The following is a 19843-nucleotide window of genomic DNA, read 5'->3' as shown; positions in this document are numbered from 1 at the left end:
AGTAGACTGATGGTGCAGTAATTGGCCGGGTTGGATTTGCCCTGCTTTTTGTCGATAGGACATATCTGGGCATTTTTCCACATTGTCAGATAGATGCCAGTGTTGTAGCTATGCTGGAACAGCTTGGCTACAGGCGCAGCTAGTTCTGGAGCATAAGTCTTCAGCACGACAGCCGAGATGTTGTTGGGGCCCATAGCCTTTGCTGTATCCAGTGCGCTCAGCCCTTTCTTGATATCAGGTGGAGTGAATCAAATTGGCTGAAGACTGACTTCTGTGATGGTGAGGACTTCAGGAGAAGGCCGATATGGATCATCCACTTGGCACTTCTGGCTGAAGATGGTTGCAAATGCTTCAGTCTTTTCTTTTGTATTCGTGTGCTGGGCTCTGCCAGCATTGAGGATGGGGATATTCATGGAGCCTCCTCCTCCCGTTAGTTGTTTAATTGTCCATTCACAACTTGATGTGGCAGGACTGCAGAGCTTTGATCTGATCCGTTGATTGTGGGATCGCTTAGCCCTGTCTATAGCATATGCATGTCGTCATGTTGCAGCTTCCCCAGGTTGGCACCTCATTTTTAGGTATGCCTGATGCTGCTCCTGGCATACTGTTCTGCACTCTTCATTGAACCAGGGTTGGTTCCCTGGCTTGGTGGCAATGGTAGAGTGAGGGATATGCCAGGCCATGAGGTTACAGATTGTGGTGGAATACAATTCTGCTGCTGCTGATGGCCCACAGCACCTCATGGATGCTCAATTTTGAGCTGCCAGATCTGTTCTGAATCTATCCCATTTAGCACGGTGGTAGTGCCACACAACACGATGGAGGGTGTCCTCAGTGTGAAGATGGGACTTCATCTTCACAAGGACCATGCGATGGTCACTGCTACCAATGCTGCCATGGACAGATGCATCTGCAACAGGTAGATTGATGAGGACGAGGTCAAGTAGGTTGTTCCCTTGTGTTGGTTCACTCACCACCTGTTGCAGGCCCAGATTGGCAGCTATGTCCTTCAGTAGTTGGCCAGCTCGGTCAGTAGTGTTGTTACCGAGGCACTCTTGGTGATGGACATTGAAGTCCCCCACCCAGAGTACACTCTGTGTCCTTGCTACTCTCAGTGCTTCTTCCAAGTGATGTTCAACATGGAGGAGTACTGAATCATTAGCTGAGGGAGGGCGGTAGATGGTAATCAGTAGGAGGTTTCCTTGCCCATGCTTGACCTGAAGCCATGAGACTTCATGGGGTCCAGAGTCAATGTTGAGGACTCCCAGGGCCACTCCTTCCCGACTGTATACCACTGGTGGGTCTGTCCTGCCCGTGGACATTAGTGAACCCGATGGCTTTTTACGACAATCCAATAGTTTCCTGGTCACCATTACTGATATGAGCTTTTATTTCAGATTTAAAATTTTTTTAATTAACTGAATTTAAATTCCCCAGATACCATGGTGGGATTTGAACTCATGTCTTGTGGATCATTAGTCCAGGCCTGTGGATTACTAGTCTAGTAACATAACCGCTATGCAACCGTTCCTCTTATCCAATAACTATTAAACTAAATAAGGCATTTAACTGGAAATGCACACATGAATTCAGATTATGTTTTATAAGGTACCAAGGGCTGTGATTTCCTTGGTTTGTCTGGTGAACCAAGTGAGGTTATTGGTTGTTGCAGTTGACTGCGGTTGATCCTTCCTCATTCATTTACTTACACGTTAATTTTCTTATATCTTAACTCTGTGGATTATTCCTGCATACCAGAAATATATTCACGTACATGACATGTTACTGTTCATGCTTTGATTATGACTCTTTATTTAATACTGCTCCACAAGATAGTTTATGGCCTGGAATTTTCTCACTATCTTCAGCATTGTTACACCTTTATTGGGCTGAAATTATGGAGAAAATTCACATTTTAGCATATTTGGGTACATTTACACCGTTATTGTGCTGAATGCAATTTTCCTCTATCTTTTTAACAGTGCAAACTTTACACACCTCAAAGCCTCTCAGGGTTGCACTGTTCAAGTTTCCTGGGTATAAATGCTGTTCCTGCAATCGATGTAAGTTTACACAGAAAAAAACCTGATCTAAAAGCTTTTCCAATCATTTCAGACAAGCATAAATGAGGAGTTGGTGAGCTGAAGAAGGCATCTTATACATTAGTCAACATTTGCTGAAAACTCCTGGGCACATCCTCCAATGACTACAACCATCTTTCATGCTTAGAAAACTTCTGTCTTCTCTAAGCTCTGTATCCATGTCCTCTTCAGCAGAGAATGGACATGGGCTTACTCTTTGACCAATTGATTATTTTCCCTCCAGTGCCATTGTCATCTGCTCCTGCTCACTTGTACCCTGTGTATCACCCAGTCACTGCCAAACTCCCATGAGGTGAATGCTCCTGAGCTGATGCTTTGCAAATTTAGACTAATGTTCAGAGATACTTCCTTCTGGCATCGCTTTGGACATTAACTATGGTGCATGTAGCATAGTTAGAAAAAGAGAAGAGGAATGAGGGTTATGATGCAGCCTTGAATTTCAACTTGGCCACATTTCACCTTCTGCACAAGGATTGCAAAAGAAATTGATCTTCACTGTCTGCTTTGGTTCGATTGAGAGAGACAAAATGGAATGAATTGGATGAGAAAGTTAGGCACAAATCTTGAGCTGGGATCACACCTCTTGGTTCTCCAACCCCTGTCTCCTCCATATTCTCGCTACTCGGGATATCTTGTACTGCTTCCTTGAATAGTGTCAGAGGACAGTGTTGGGATTGTGGGAGCGGCGGGTGGGGGAGGGGGGTGGGGGGGGTTGGTGGCTGGCAGTGGACCTACTCCTGTGTGGCTTTCCCCCCCTCCCTCGTATCATGGGCAGTCTTCTCCTACAAACAAAGTAGAAAGGGATGAATTATTGACATTGGCGGGAGGATATATAAGCAGACCTATGCATCAGCAAGCTGCCCATAGTGGATATGATTACAGGAACACATATCATACTTTTACAGTAGATGACGAAGTTGTTGGGGGAACAGCATTTCAGGATTAAGAAAGGATCTATACAATGGGCAAACAGGAGAAGTTTTCAAAGTACTGTCAGACTGTAGGGGTAGAAGGGCAGGCGTTATGTCCTTCAGAGTTGAAACATTACACTTAAGTGGGGGTTTCTATCTTGACACACCTAGTAAGATCATGCAACTTTTTCCAGCACTGCAACCAATTTCTTGAAACAGTGCTATTGGCTTTTTTTTATGGCTCATTACCTCCTGACAGGTATCCTTACCAGATCATTCACATTGAAGGAGTCTTCTCTGCTGCACTTGTTCTAATAAAGTGTTCCACTCCCATCAGACAAGCGAGGTGTTCTACCGCTTGCACAAATGCTCATTGGCCTGGCATTGTGAGAGGTGACATCTGTCTGATGAGATACTAAACCAAGTCTTTATCTGCTTGCTCAGGTGGATGTAAAAGATCCCATGGCACTAGTCGAAGGACAGCAGGGAATTCTCCCAGGGTCCTAAGCAACATTCCTCTCTGAACGTATACCATGAAAAACATCTGATTATATGGTTAGTCATTCATTTGCTGCTTGTGGGACCTTGTGTGCAAATTGGCTGCTGCATTTTCCTACGTAACAACAGTGACTGCACTTCAATAGACATGCTAAGGTGGCTTTTTTTTATATTCGTTCATGGGATATGGGCGTCACTGGCAAGGCCAGTATTTATTGCCCATCCCTGGTTGCCCTTGAGAAGGTGGTGGTGAGCCGCTTTCTTGAACTGCTGCAGTCCATGTGGTGAAGGTGCTCCCACAATGCTGTTAGGTAGGGAGTTCCAGGATTTTGACCCAGCGACGATGAAGGAACGGCGATATACTTCCAAGGCAGGATGGTGTGTGACTTGAGGGGAACTTGCAGGTGGTGGTGTTCCCATACACCTGCTGCACTTGTCCTTCTAGGTGGTAGAGGTCGCGGGTTTGGGAGGTGCTGCCGAAGAAGCCTTGGCGAGTTGCTGCAGTGCATCTTGTAAATGGTACACACTGCAGCCACAGTGCGCCGGTGGTGGAGGGAGTGAATGTTTAAGGTGGTGGATGGGGTGCCAATCAAGCGGGCTGATTTGTCCTGGATGGTGTCGAGCTTCTTGAGTGTTTTTGGAGCTGCACTCAACCAGGCAAGTGGCGAGTATTCCATCACACTCCTGACTTGTGCCTTGTAGGTGGTGGAAATATAAATGCAAGTTCTTTTCCTTTCTTTAATCATTAACTATACAAAACATTATTGTGTCCGTACCTTTCTAAATTTAGGTTTTTATTTGTCATTGGCAATCACACTTTAAAAAAATAATTTCTGGAATATTCTGAGCTCCTGATGCAAGCCACAGCACCAGTCATCCATCGCTGCTTACCAGCCGCTTGTGATATAGCGACATTGGGGGAATAGGGACAGTCACTGGGAGCTGCTCTCAACGAACCGATTATTCACAAATGTAGATCTCCAACCTGCCGCAGTTTCATCAATCTCAGCAACAAACAACAACTACACTTCCCGGTGTACACTGGGATCTTTGTGACAGCTTCTTTGGGGCGGATCAGACATGATGTCATTCTGCTGGCTTGCTGTGGCTGGGTTTGCAACCCATCCTCCCCAGGATTGTGCGTCCTCCTCTGGTCGGAAGGTGCAGCATCTCCACAGTCGGCAGCCACCCTGCCAGCGGTGTGTGTAGCCCAGCGGCTGCAATCGCACAACTCTCACCATCCAAATGAAAAAGGCGTCGCCAGCTGCAAATGGGCGAAAATCGCAACCGCAAAGTATCCGATCTCCCGTTTCCCTCCCCTGAAGATCATCACTTGGAATCGCCGCCCCGAGCTCCGTTCAGGTTAGTGTGATGCTATCGCAGAGCGAATGCATTGCTTTGCGTGCTGGACGGAGCGATGATGCGTAACGGGTGCTTTGCTTTATTGCAGACACAATACATCCAGTAAGGTGTTATGCTCTTTGATCTGCATTAAGAAGACTGCATTTTGAGCAAACAAGGGGACCGGCTACAAAACAAAACAAAATGTCTAAAGCCAAGGTTTGCGAGTCGGTGAAGGTAGTTGTCAGATGCCGTCCAATGAACGGTAAAGAAGAAGCGGCTGCTTCCGACCAGATTGTGGACATGGATGTGAAATTGGGACAGGTGTCTATTCGGAACCCCAAAGCAATATGCAGTGAGATGCCCAAGAGCTTCACGTTTGATGCCGTCTATGATAGCAGTTCCAAGCAATGCGACCTGTACGACGAGACAGTCCGCCCTTTGGTTGACTCGGTTTTGCAGGGGTTCAATGGGACAGTCTTCGCTTATGGTCAGACAGGGACTGGGAAAACATACACCATGCAAGGAACATGGGCCGACCCAGAGAAAAGAGGGATCATCCCTAATTCATTCGAACAAATTTTCACTCATATATCGCGATCCCAGGACCAGCAGTATCTGGTGAGGGCTTCCTACCTGGAGATCTACCAAGAGGAGATCCGAGATCTTCTGAACAAGGATCAGAACAAAAAACTGGAGTTGAAAGAAAAACCAGAAACTGGTGTTTACATTAAAGGTAAAGTATGAATTTGTTTCTTTAAAATTGCAAACAAAATAAGTTCATTTTATTAAAACCACAATAAATAAAATATGTAAACATTTGGCAACGAGGCTTGGTGGAGGCTGCCTTGGGTCTTGCGGCTGTGTTATGGAGGCCAGTGATTCTATTTGTTTTGTTCACAAGATAATGGGAGGAGGAGGGCGGAGAGGGGAGGAGTCAGTTTCATCAATCAATTGACATTCTGTATTTACATGAGAAATTGAAAAGCAAGCCAATAAGTCCACTCCACGCCAGTATGTTAATCGTCCCTGTTCTTGGTTGAGGACGAATCTTAAAATCTGAGTCATCAAAAATGAGCCATTTTTTTAACCCAAAATGTTGCTGATTTATCAAATTATCCTTGATACACACATAACTGATTAGTCAGATACACATGGTAATAAACCGGGAACAAAATGACTAAATCGTCTGGTTGGTCAAAGGACCTGTAAATGGCTATATGCAGATGATATCCAACTGATTCTAATGCTGCAATAACAAATCAAGCACTAGAATACACTTTTAGCTTGCAGTCTGTTAGCTAGGCACAGCCATGAATCAGCTGAAAAATACAATTTGAATAAGTTGGTACTGACTAATGTCGTTTCCTGTCTGACAATTCGATATTCCTGTTTGATATCCTCAGCAAAATGCCTACATCATTCTGAATGGGCATTGGCTCATTATCTTCAATAAAAGGCTTCAGTAATTGGTAGAACTGTCAATTATTTTTTTAACAATGGCTCAACTAATTGCAGTTACACTGGGTTTTTGAATTCATTTGTCTTAGTTTTCCCATTTACAATTCTCTTTTAGGATTCCAGTAAACGGTTCCATCTTCCTTGCCAATGCCTTTGAGTTAGGGAGAGTAGATAAACCCAACAATTAACTATTCTTCTCTTGCCAAGATTTCTACAGTGTTTATGGGTGACTTGTACTCATGCCCATTTGTTCCTGAGTGGTATAGGCCCAGCTGAGAAATGACATGTTCATGTTTGATAAATTTATGGTAGACTCACTTAAGCATTGAATAAGCCAGAGCAAAAACTTGCAACAATAGAAATGTGAAATCAACTCCTTAGTGTTAAACTGATTTTAGATTAAAATGACTTAGCTGTTACCTAAACTTCTGTCAACACTAATTTTATCCATGACCTGGTCTAAGTACGGTACATATTCTACATATTTACTGTCTCATTCAATTACATATGTTTCTGGAGAGCGTTTCTGCTGAAAGCGATAGTTCGGACAAGCGTTGGTAACAGTCTCTGTAGAATATCAACACAAGTTCACAGAAACATTTGTATGAATTAATCTACATTTTGGGGCATTTTTTTGTTCAATCCAGAGTTTATTTTTGATAAATCCCAAATAACTATTTTGGTTTGCTTTGATTATCTGGAATGATAATTTAGATATGAAACAGGATTCTTTAGAAGGGAATGGTCCAATTACATGTCTCCTTTGTTGTAGCAAGATCAATGATAAGACTCATTTTAAAACATGGAAAGAAAGTGAAGCCTGTAGCAGCATGTTTCCCCAGTGTCAGTAGTGTAAACTTTATGTTCAAGTTAAATGGGGAAACCTTGTAATTTAGGAAAGTGGGTCTTTTATAATGTATAGTGAACCACGGTCAAGTGTTTTCATTCTTAATTTACAGACCTATCATCCTTCGTAACTAAGAATGTCAAGGAAATAGAACATGTAATGAATGTTGGAAACCAGACCAGATCAGTAGCATCTACCAATATGAATGAGTACAGCTCAAGATCTCATGCCATTTTTGTTGTCACTGTTGAGTGCAGTGAGCTTGGACTGGATGGCGAGAATCACATCAGAGTGGGCAAGTTGAATCTGGTTGACCTTGCTGGTAGTGAGCGTCAGAGCAAAACTGGAGTCCAAGGAGAGCGTCTGAAAGAGGCTACTAAAATCAATCTTTCTCTTTCTGCTTTGGGTAATGTAATATCTGCTCTAGTGGATGGCAAGAGTACTCATATTCCTTACAGAGACTCAAAACTGACCCGCCTGTTGGAAGACTCCTTAGGTGGTAATGCTAAGACAATTATGGTGGCCACTATTGGTCCAGCATCCTGTAATTATGAAGAGAGCTTAACAACATTGAGGTATGCCAACAGGACCAAGAATATTAAAAACAAGCCCAGGATTAATGAAGACCCCAAAGATGCTTTGTTGAGAGAATTTCAAGAGGAGATTGCACGATTGAAGGCTCAATTGGAGAGAAGAGGGATGCTGAGCAAGAAAAGAAGAAAAAGCCAAAGGAAAATCATTCTGGAAGGAGAAGAGATCACATATGAAAGTGAAGAGACTGAAGATAACATAGAGAAGGACATGGAAAATTATCTAAAAGAACAAAAAGAGACGTTGGAGAAAGAGAAAGTAGCAATCCAAGATGATCATAATTTGGTGGCAGAAGAGAAACAGAAATTGTTAGAAGAGAAGGAGAAAATGATGGAAGATCTGAAGAAGGAGCAAGAGGCCACAGAGCAGCTAGCAGCCAAATTTAAGGTAGGCTCATGAACAACAATGTTTTGGGATTTCAGCATTACAATCCTCAAAGTTATTGGGTTTTTGAGTAAAAACAAACCTTACTAAAATAGGATTTTATGACAAATCTAGTGAAGCATAAGAAGTAGATATTGTTGTTTCATGTGTTTGCATTTTTACCTGCAGTTGTTCTTATAAATGTCTCCGGTGTCTAATATAGGGATCATTTTCAAGTAGTTGGGCATTTCTTGGATGTGAAATTAAACTAGTATAATATAATACGTTATACAGAAGATACTGTGTACACATTCCATTTCCAATTAAATTCCTGTAAACTTTTAGTGATGGTATTATGCATGTACTCTTTCAGTGACAATACGAATGATCATCTCCAGGTTAAGATGCAAAAACTGCTGGAGCTTCACACTCAGGGTTTATGGCATCTCGTCAATCCTTTGCACTTGAGCCTGTTTTCCTATAATCACGGCCACCTACACATTGTTGTCTATTTCACTGTAAAATGAGCTCTGTAGACGAAACAGTACATTTCTACTTTAAATTTAAACTGATATACAGATTCATATTGTTTATAGGGTTGGTTTGGAAATCCAAATTGTGTTTCATTTGTTCCAGCAAGGTTTATGGTTGGTGGTTCATGACTGATAATGCACTACTGCTGGAACTATTTTCATGACAAATGATTGAAAACAACAAAGTTGTATCACCTGCCTTTCATTCTCTCAATAACCCAGTAACCTAAGTTCTGGAATTCCCTGCCTAAACCTCTCTGCCTCGCTACCTCTCTCTCCTCCGTTAAGAGGCTCCTTAAAACCTACCTCTTTGACCAAGCTTTTGGTTACCTGCCCTAATTTATCCTTATGTGGCTCGGGTCAAATTTTTTGTCTTACAATTCTCCTGTGCAGCGCCTTGGGACGTTTTACTACGTTAAAGGTGCTATATTAGTACAAGTTGTTGTTGTTGTGTAGCCAGTCTCAAATTGGCAATGCATTTTTGTCTTACATTATGATTTCCCATGTTAATAACATAGTCAACAACATACGGCAAAAATGCATTTTATATAACACAATCATACATAGTATAATAACCATATTATGCCTTTTAAGGACTCACTATTTTCTGAGAAATAAACTGCTGTTACTTAATGATTTACTTTTCACAAATGATGGATCTATAGTGAGTATCACAACTTCATGGTCACACCATTATAGTTATTTTCTTCATGAAATACCTCCTAAAAGAGTCCAACCTCTGAATATTTCACTACTAAGGTGTAGAGAGGTATAGAATTTTAATATTTTTAAGTGCAATAACTCAACCAGGTGTTAATTACTAGGACCACAGGCTGTGGTCTGACAGTAGTTTGTGGTACAAGCCATGCCCCATATGGGTGGCTGACCAACTCTAAAGGGGAACAAATATTCCCTTTATCGCAGTATTAAAGTAAATGAGAGGTTCCTATTTCTTTAAGTTGGGTCTACTTTGGAAAGCACTGTATCATTAAATTAAGATTTTGTGGAGGCATGCACATGTACCTGAAGTCAGTTATGTGTTTAATACATGATTTCAAAGTGAATGTTATACCCAGCATTTCAGGGTTTCTACTTGAGGAGTTTCTTCTGGCCCCCTCAACCTTTGAGTTCCTGTCTGCTTATGGTTCATATATTTTACAGGTAGAAGATCACTTCATTCCACAGAACCTAAAAAAATGTTAATCTACTGTTAAGAGTCCCGTGCTTTCTTTTTTGGGTTGGGACTTGAACAGGAAGCTTGAGCTGGAAAGCAGCTTTCTCCCCGCTGAATATGTTCTTGTCCAGGCATGTCCTCACCTGCAAGCTTCTCAGGGGTTTGGATTTGATTTCTGATTATGCGTCACGAAACTGCTACCTAAATTTTATTACATAACAGTAATGGGCAGTAAATAATTAATGTACACCAAAAAAAATGCCACACTTGCTTCCAGCTTGCTATGTAAGTTGCTTATTTCTTTTTTCTGTTTTTTAATGATGTGTTTTCACGTTAATCTTATTAGTTGGAGCATATAGAATGCTATGGAAACTGGAACTCATTATTTTGTGAGTAGTTCCATCTGCTTCATGCATAAATAAGACTCTGTTATGCCACCAGTTCTATTATAAAGTCAGTGGACTTTGGTGTCTCAACACTTTCATGTTATATATTACTGACATTTGCCATAAACCCTGTCACAATACATAAAATACATGGCTTTCAAGTGAAATGGCCGAATATATTAATAATGATAAAAGATGCCTTCAGTACTTTGGATAACAATTGATCAGTGCATTTTCAAGACAATCTTTCATTGTGAATGTAGACTCCATAATTTATACGAAGAATACAAGAAATTATTAAGAAATCTGAGGACAGTAAATAGATATAAGGATTAAGAATTTTAAACAAAAATGTTGTTGAAAAGTATGGGAGTTGGTACCTCCCATCAAATCCTGACATAAAGGTTTGAATTTTAATCGGGAGGCGGGTTGGGAGTTGGGGTGGGGTGGGGTGGGGGTGGGGGTGCTCGGAAGTGGTCGGGAAACCCGGGAGAACGAATTTAATGGCAGGGCTTGATTTGCATTTAAAAACCTCAGTTTCCCACCCACAGCCAGCCAGATTGAGAGGCTGGCTGGCTGCGGACGGGTAGGCCTGCAGCACTGGGCCACAGAGAGGAGGGAGGGGTCATGTGGGGGCCGGGTGGCGCCTGGGGTGGGGCGGGGGGTGGGGGAAAGGGTCGGGACCAATTGGCGGCCGGAGGAGCGGGGGCTGGGGTGTGGGATCAATCGGAAGAGTGGGGGGACCAATCAGGGGCCGGAGCAGCTGATGGGGGTGGGGACCGATCGGGGGCCGGAGTGGCTTATCACAGGGCCAGCAGGGGGCGGGGGGGGGGCGGCGGGGGGCGCGGGGATCGGGACAGATCGATAGCCGGCGCAGCTGATCAGAGGGCCGGAGGAGCAGGTGTGGGCGGGGGAATTGTTGGGACCAATCGGGGACCAGAGCAGCTGACCGGTGGAGCGGTGGCACTTACCCCCTGGATCCAGCAGTCCTCACCTTCCATTAGCTGGCGGGTTTCACGAGGCCTGCAAAACCCGACCAGCTACTGTTAAATTTAAATTGGAGGTTAAATCTGAGGCACAGTAGGCTCATAGTATAGTATTTAAATGGGCGACCCGCCTCCTGGGAGCAGGTTGGCTGCCTGTCCCCCATCCTGCGTTAAAACCAGAAACGGGTGGGCTGAAGGCAGGTTGGGGTCGGGATTCAGACTTTTAACACTTTAACTACCCACACGCCCCCAACCCACCCATTTTTTTGGATTAAAATTCCCCTCATATTGTCTGTGGAATGAAGGATAAAATAAATTGGAATTCCAGTAAAGGCATCATGTTACAGACAGCGGTACAGTCTCATTCTACTCATGAACATGTATATATACACAAGTTGCCTTTTTCAGCTTGTTGTCACTGATCAGGTATTTAAATTGTTGACAAAGGGACTTTGGGTTACAGTCCTTTGTTTGTGAAGTCGCTTTTGAATTTATCTTCTTCCCTTTCTTTAGGTCTTTCTGTGTCATACACCATTCTCTGACTAAGAGGATGAAAAGTCTCTTGCACTGTTGCCCAAGATGGTTAGCTCAGTGTGACTCATATTCTGTTTACAATCACACCCAACATGTGGGAATGTATCCAGCATCCACTTCACTTGCCCCATATGAGTACAGTTAAGATTGGGAAATTGTGATGAGGGTAATTGTGGGGATGAACCGCTGTCCTACCAAACCATGGCAACCTATCTTTAAGCCCATATTCTTAAGCCTTTATTGAGTGTCACGATATGGTATCATTCTGTGCTGGGACATCGAGTGGGTACTCTGGAGTGGGAGGATGCAGCTTCCATCCCTTGCTCTGCTCAGTTTCCAATCTGTGCTGAATGGAGGATGCAGTAGTTGGCATGGAAAATGCGATGAAAGTGTCCATCTGTCAACAAGTCTGGCCACTTTTCCACTCCAAGCAGCTGGTCGAAGAGCCTTGGAAGCAATCACCTGCCCTTTCAGTGATAGAGGCATCAGTCCCAATTTTAACTCATGGCATGAATCACTCGAGCGGTGGCCGAGGCAGCCGACAAACTGTTCTGACCTCAGCAACCCAGGAGATTTTAACTCCCGGACCTTATCTGCATGTCCCGGTCAGTTTCCCAGCCGAAACCAGCAGGACGCGACAGCTAGCTGGCGGGAGTGCAATTTCCGGTGGCAGGAGGTCACTGTCGGGGGCTAAAAGAATGGTCTCTGGACGGGAAGTGGGTTTTGGGAGACCCTCACGATCAGGGTGTGGGGGAGCCTGGGGCGCGAGCGCCCACATGAGAAGTAAACAGAAGTAAAATGACTTACCTGTTTGGGCCTCTTACCTTCAGGTTGAACTGGCGGGAAAGCCACAATCACTTCCATATTATGGCCCACGGTTAAAATAGCAGTTGGGTCCTGACAACGTAATTGGAGTCTGATCTGCATATTTAAAGAGGACCCCGCCAGTTTCCAGCAGGTGACCTTCCTGCTTACTCAGAAGAGCAGGTTAAAACGGTAGCCTGCGAGATTGGTGCGGGACGTCGACAGGTAAATCCCACGGGTGATTTTAACCGATGTCAGGACAAAAGAAAATGGAGAATCCAAGAATGTAAAGCACAGAGGAGGCCATTCAGCCCATTGTGCCAGTGTCTGCTCGCTGAAAGACCTGTCCAATTATTCCCATTCACGTTCCATTTACTTCTATTCTTTTACACGTAGTATTTATCCACTACGCTTTTAAGAACTATTATGGATTATGCTTCCTTCACTATTTCTGACAGAACATTCCATGTCCTAACAACACTGTGTAAAAAAAAAATTCTTCTAACCTCTACCTTTGTTCTGTTGTTGATTTTAAATTTATGCCCCTAATTATTGACTCACCAATCAATGGGAATAGTTATTTATTTAGCTTATCAAAGTCCTTCCTAATTTTGAACACTTGTATCAGCTCTGCTCTTAATCCTCGCTGTTCTAATGAAAGGAGGCTTAATTTTACTGGTCTCAGCTACAGCTGCGCATTTCTGGTACCATCTGAGTTACATAAGAACATAAGAAGTAGGAGCAGGAGTAGGCCAGACGGCTCCTCGGGCCTGCTCCGCCATTCAATAGGATCATGGCTGATCCGAATCTAGACTCACGTCCACTTCCCTGCCCGCTCCCCGTAACCCCTAATTCCCTTATCAGCTAGGAAACTGTCTATCTCCGTTTTAAATTTATTTACTGTCGCAGCTTCCACAGCTCTCTGAGGTAGCAAATTCCATAGATTTACTACCCTCTGAGTGAAGAAGTTTCTCCTCATCTCAGTTTTGAAACGGCAACCCCTTATTCTAAGATTATGCCCCCTAGTTCTGGTCTCACCCATCAGTGGAAACATCCTCCCCGCATCCACCCGATCAAGCCCCCTCACAATCTTATATGTTTCGATAAGATCGCCTCTCATTCTTCTGAATTCCAATGAGTAGAGGCCCAACCTACTCAACCTTTCCTCATAAGTCAACCCCCTCATCTCTGGAATCAACCGAGTGAACCTTCTCTGAACTGCCTCGAGAGCAAGTATATCTTTTCTTAAATATGGAAACCAAAACTGTACGCAGTATTCCAGGTGTGGCCTCACCAGTACCCTGTATAACTGAATCAAGACTTCCCTGCTTTTATACTCCATCCCCTTTGCAATAAAAGCCAAGATTCCATTGGCCTTCCTGATCACCTGCTGTACCTGCATACTAACCTTCTGTGTTTCATGCACCAGGACCCCCAGATCCCTTTGTACTGTAGCACTTTGCAGTTTCTCTCCATTTAGACAATAACTTGCTCTTTGATTTTTTCTGCCAAAGTGCATAACCTCACACTTTCCAACATTATATTCCATCTGCCAAACTTCTGCCCACTCACCTAGCCTGTCTATGTCCTTTTGCAGGTTTTTTATGTCCTACTCACTCACTGCTTTCCCTCCCATCTTTGTATCGTCAGCAAACTTGGATACGTTGCACTTGGTCCCCTCCTCCAAATCGTTAATATAGATTGTAAAGAGTTGGGGTCCCAGCACTGACCCCTGCGGAACACCACTAGTCACTGATTGCCAACCCGAGAATGAACCATTTATCCCAACTCTCTGTTTTCTGTTAGATAGCAAATCTTCCACCCATGCCAGTATATTGCCCCCAATCCCGTGATTTTTTATCTTGTGCAGTAATCTTTTGTGTGGCACCTTGTCAAATGCCTTTTGGAAGTCCAAATACACCACATCCACTGGTTCCCCTTTATCCACCCTGTTTGTTACATCCTCAAAGAATTCGAGCAAATTTGTCAAACATGACTTCCCCTTCATAAAACCATGCTGACTCTGTCCGATTAAATTATGCTTATCCAAATGCCCTGTTACTGCTTCCTTAATAATGGACTCCAACATTTTACCAACCACAGATGTTAGGCTAACTGGTCTATATTTTCCAGCCTTTTGTCTACCTCCCTTTTTAAATAAGGGCGTTACATTAGCAGTTTTCCAATCTGCTGGGACCTTTCCTGAATCCAGGGAGTTTTGGAAAATTACCATCAATGCATCCGCAATCCCTACCGCTACTTCTCTCAAGACCCTAGGATGTAAGCCATCAGGTCCAGGGGATTTATCCGCCTTAAGTCCCATTATCTTACCGAGTACCATCTCCTTAGTGATTTTAATCGTGTTTAGCTCCTCCCCCCCTATAGCCCCCTGTTTGTCCAGTGTTGGGATATTTTTAGTGTCCTCTACTGTAAAGACTGATACAAAATATTTGTTCAGCGTTTCTGCCAACTCCATGTTCCCCACCACTAATTTCCTGGTCTCGTCCTCTAAGGGACCAACATTCACTTTAGCCACCCTTTTTCTTTTTATATAACTGTAGAAACTTTTGCTATCTGTTTTTATATTTTTTGCCAGTTTACTTTCATAATCTATCTTCCCTTTCTTAATTAATCTTTTAGTTATTCTTTGTTGGCTTTTAAATGCTTCCCAATCTTCTATCCTCCCACTAGATTTGGCTACTTTATATGCCCTTGTTTTCAGTCGGATACTATCCTTTATTACTTTACTTAGCCACGGATGGCTGTCTTTTCTTTTACGTCCCTTTTTCCTCAGTGGAATATATTTTTCTTGAAAGTTGTGAAATATCTCCTTGAATGTACACCACTGCTCATGTACCGTCTTACACCATAATCTATTTTCCCAGTCCACTTTAGTCAACTCTGCTCTCATACCTTCATAGTCTCCTTTATTTAAGCTTAGTACGCTGGTTTGAGATCCAACTCTCTTACCCTCCAACTGAACTTGGAATTCAACCATGTTATGGTCACTCATTCCAAGGGGATCCTTTACTAGGACATTTTTTATTAATCCTGTCTCATTACACAGGACCAGATCTAAGATTGCCTGCCCCCTGGTTGGTTCAGTAACATACTGCTCAAGGAACCCATCCCTAATGCACTCTATGAACTCTTCCTCAAGGCTGCCCTGCCCAATTTGATTTGTCCAGTCAATATGAAAGTTAAAATCTCCCATGATTATAGCTGTTCCCTTATTACAAGCCCCAACTATTTCCTGATTTATACTCCGACCAATAGAGTTGCAACTGTTAGGAGGCCTATAGACTACGCCCACTAGTGACTTTTTCCCCTTATTATTCCTTATCTCCACCCAAACCGTTTCACTATCCTGATCCTTTGACCCAATATCATTTCTCACTATTGCAGTGATTCCATCCTTTATTAACACAGCCACCCCACCTCTCTTACCTTCCTGTCTGTCCTTCCTAATAGTCAAATACCCCTGGATGTTTAGTTCCCAGTCATGGTCACCCTGCAGCCATGACTCCGTAATGGCCACTAGATCATACCCATGTGTAGTTATTTGTACCGTCAACTCGTCTATTTTGTTACGAATGCTGCGTGCATTCAGATAAATAACTTTTAAATATGTTTTGTGACAATTTATTCCTGCTTTTACCCACTTTACTACTTTACCTTTATCTTTATATATTCTGTCCCTTCCTGACATGCTCTGGTTTTTAATTCCCCCACTGCTACCTTGCTCTATTGCCTTCTCCGCTGACATTTTTATTTTTCGCTCTCTTGAAACCTCCCCCCCACTAATTAGTTTAAAGCCCTCTCTACAGCCCTAGTTATTCGATTCGCCAGGATTCTAGTCCCAGCACTGGCCAAGTGAAGTCCGTCCCAACGGAACAGCTCTCTCCTGTCCCAGTACTGGTGCCAGTGTCCCAAGAAGCAAAACCCATTTCTCCCACACCAGTCTTTGAGCCACGCATTTAACTCTCTGATTTTATTTAGCCTAGCCAAATTTGCTCGTGGCTCAGGTAGTAATCCAGAGATTATTACCCTTGTGGTTCTGCTTTTTAATTTGGCCCCTAGCTGCTCATACTCCCTCAGCAGAACCTCTTTCCTTGTCCTATCTATGTCATTGGTACCAACATGGACCACAACAACTGGATCCTCCCCCTCCCACTCCAAGTTTCTCTCCAGCCCAGAGGAGATGTCCTTAACCCTGGCACCGGGCAGGCAACACAACCTTCGGGACTCTTGCTCTCGGCTGCAAAGAACCCTATCCCCCTAATGATACTATCCCCTACCACTACAACATTTCTTTTTACTCCCCCCACTTGAATGGCCCCTCGTTCCACGGTGCTGTGGCCAGGTTGCTCATCCTCCCTGCAGTCCCTGTTCCCGTCCTCACAGGGAGTAAGAGCCTCAAACCTGTTGGACAAGAGCAAGGGCTGCGGCTCCTCCAACATTACCTCCTGGATCCCCGTACTTGCCTCACTCATAGTCACACCCTCCTGTCCCTGACCACGGACTACATCTGAACTAGTTAATCTAATTGGTGTGACTACTTCCTGGAACACAGAGTCCAGGTAACTCTCCCCCTCCCTGATGTGTCGCAGTGTCTGAAGCTCGGATTCCAGCTCATCAACATGGAGCCGGAGTTCCTCGAGCATCCAGCACTTACTGCACATGTGATCACTGTGAACATCAGTGGTGTCCACCAGCTCCCACATATTGCAGCTGTAACACATCACCTGCTCTCCCATTCTATGTAATTAATTAAATGTATTATTATTACAGGAAACTCTTTTATTCGGCACCGACGGGACCGGCGTGGTGCTGGTTTATCAAAAAGTCTGGATTACAGAGAGGTATAGTTAAAAGGTACGAGAGCTCCGTACAGAGCAACAAATCCAGGCTTCCCTGTTGCTTAGCAACAGCTGCAGGAACCCCGGCCACAGACCAAGCATCCCTGTTGCTTAGCTACAAGTGCAGGAACCCCGATTACACAGCCACAGGTCCAGGAAAGGCCACTAATATGAAGTAAAACTTAACTGAACCTACTCCTGAATTTTGCCGGTTAACAGAGATTTCCGGTTATTTAGGTGCCGGTAAATCGAGAGTTTCCTGTATTTTTAAATACCCTCTGCCCCGATTCTAGATGATGAATATCACACCTCTATTTAATTGAACTTACCAACTTATAAAGGGAAGGAAAAGTACTCACCAACCAGCCAATCACTTACCAGCTTGGCTGTGATGTCACTTTTGAATTCTAACCTCCCCTTGGAATGTTGCCTGTGGAGCCTGTTTAGGCTGCCTCGCCTCGCCGCCGCTGCTCCCGGCTGCCTCGACTGGGCCTCGCCTCACTGCTCCGCCTCCATGTTGTCTGCTAATCCTGAGGCTGGCAGGAAAAACAAGGCAGAAACAAAACAAAAACAGCACCTAACACCCCACTCACCCTAACGCTCTCACTCACCCAAACTCTCAATGGCACTCTCTGCAACTCGCACTGAGTTAATCTCTTCTGTACCTTCTTGATGGCTTTGACATCTTTCCTAAAGCAGGGCACCCAAAACTGGACACAGTATTCGAACTGCACTCTAACCAATGATTTGTATAAGTTCATAGAATCATAGAGTGATACAGCACAGAAGGAGGCCATTCGGCCCATCATGCCTGTGCCGGCTCTTTGAAAGAGCTATTCAATGTGTCCCATTCCCCTGCTCTTTCCCCATAGCCCTGCAATTTTTTCCATTTCAATTATTTGTCCAATGACCTTTTGGAAGTTATTATTGAATCTGCTTTCACCTCCCTTTCATGCAGTGCATTCCAGATCATAACAACTCGCTGAGTAATTTTTTTTTCCCATGTCACATTTGTTTTTTTTGCCAATTACCTTAAATCCATGCCCTCTGGTTTAGCATTCGCTTTTTGCTTTTGTACTCAACACCACTATTTATAACATCAATAGCTTTATCAACTTGTCCTCTCACTTTTAAAGATTTATGCATTTGAATGACTGTCTTTCTGCTCCTCTAATCCTTTTAAAGATTTACCATTTAGTGTAACTTTCCTCAACTACTGTACCAAACTGCAACATCCTACATGGCTCTGAATTAAATTTCAGCTGTCCTCCATCTACAAATTTACTATCTTTTTTAAAATTCATTCCTGAGATGTGGGCGTTGCTGGCAAGGCCAGCATTTATTGCCCATCCCTAATGGCCCTTGTGAAGGTGTTGGTGATCCACCTTCTTGAACCTCTGCAGTCCGTGTGGTGAAGGTACAGTGCTGAGAGGGAGGGAGTTCCAGGATTTTGACCCAGTGACGATGAAGGAACGCTGATATATTTCCAAGTTAGGATGGTGTGTGCCTATTTCATAAGCTCACACAATTAGAAGAAGCTTATGAATGAAGAAGGCCATTCGGCCCATTTTTTAAAATTTATTCATTGATGGGATGTGGGCGTCGCTGGCTAGGCCTGTATTTAGTGCCCATCCCTAATTGCCCTTGAGAAGATGGTGGTGAGCCGCCTTCTTGAGAAGATGGTGGTGAGCCGCCTTCTTGAACCGCTGCAGTCCATATGGTGTAGCTACACCCACAATGCTGTTAGGAAGGGAGTTCCAGGATTTTGGCCCAGCGACAGTGAAGGAACGGCGATACAGGTCCAAGTCAGGATGGTGTGTGGCTTGGAGGGGAACTTGTAGGTGGTGATGTTCCCATGCGTCTGCTGCCCTTGTCCTTCTAAGTGGCAGAGGTCGTGGGTTTGGAAGGTGCTGTTGAAGGAGCTTTGGCGAGTTGCTGCAATGCATCTTGTAGATGGTACACACTGCAGCCACAGTGCGCCGGTGGTGGAGAGAGTGAATGTTGAAGGTGGTGGATGGAGTGCCAATTAAGCGGGATGCTTTATCCTGAATGGTGTCGAGCTTCTTGAGTGTTGTTGGAGTTGCACTCATCCAGGCAAGTAGCCTTGTAGATGGTGGAAAGGCTTTGGGGAGTCAGGAGGTGAGACACTCGCCGCAGAATTCCCAGCCTCTGGCCTGCTCTTGTAGCCACAGTATTTATATGGCTGGTCCAGTTCAGTTTCTGATCAATGGTAACCCCCAGGATGTTGATAGAGGGGGATTCAGCGATGGTAATGCCATTGAATGTCAAGGGGAGATGGTTATCTCTCCAGAATAACCCTATAACGCCCCTACTTTTGTATCTAATTATTTCTTAAATCATTCCAGGATTTTTACCTCCACCACTATGCTGAGAAGCCCATTCCAAGTGTTGATCACTCTTTGTGCGAATAAGAACTAGCTGACATCAGAAGT

General features: G+C 44.0%; 1 protein-coding gene across 3 annotated transcripts in view; it reads left to right on the top strand.

The window, feature by feature from the left end:
• Positions 1-4631: 4631 nt before the first annotated feature.
• Positions 4632-19843, top strand: part of kif3ca (kinesin family member 3Ca) — a 376933-nt gene continuing 361721 nt past the window's right edge. The window contains exons 1-3 of one of the 3 annotated variants that reach the window (XM_085996947.1): positions 4632-4873; positions 4962-5588; positions 7273-8138. In XM_085996947.1, coding sequence (XP_085853073.1) covers positions 5057-5588; positions 7273-8138 — 1398 coding nt within the window. In that variant the 5' untranslated portion in view covers positions 4632-4873; positions 4962-5056. Of the gene's footprint in view, positions 5589-7272; positions 8139-19843 lie in introns of all 3 variants that reach the window. The other 2 variants (XM_085996946.1, XM_085996948.1) reach the window with 2 other exon arrangements.

This window comes from Somniosus microcephalus, chromosome 9, assembly GCF_052327205.1.
Source record: "Somniosus microcephalus isolate GS21.2 chromosome 9, FLI_Smic_1.0, whole genome shotgun sequence".
Classification (NCBI taxonomy): Eukaryota; Metazoa; Chordata; class Chondrichthyes; order Squaliformes; family Somniosidae; genus Somniosus; species Somniosus microcephalus.
This window is presented reverse-complemented; position numbering and strand designations above follow the sequence as displayed.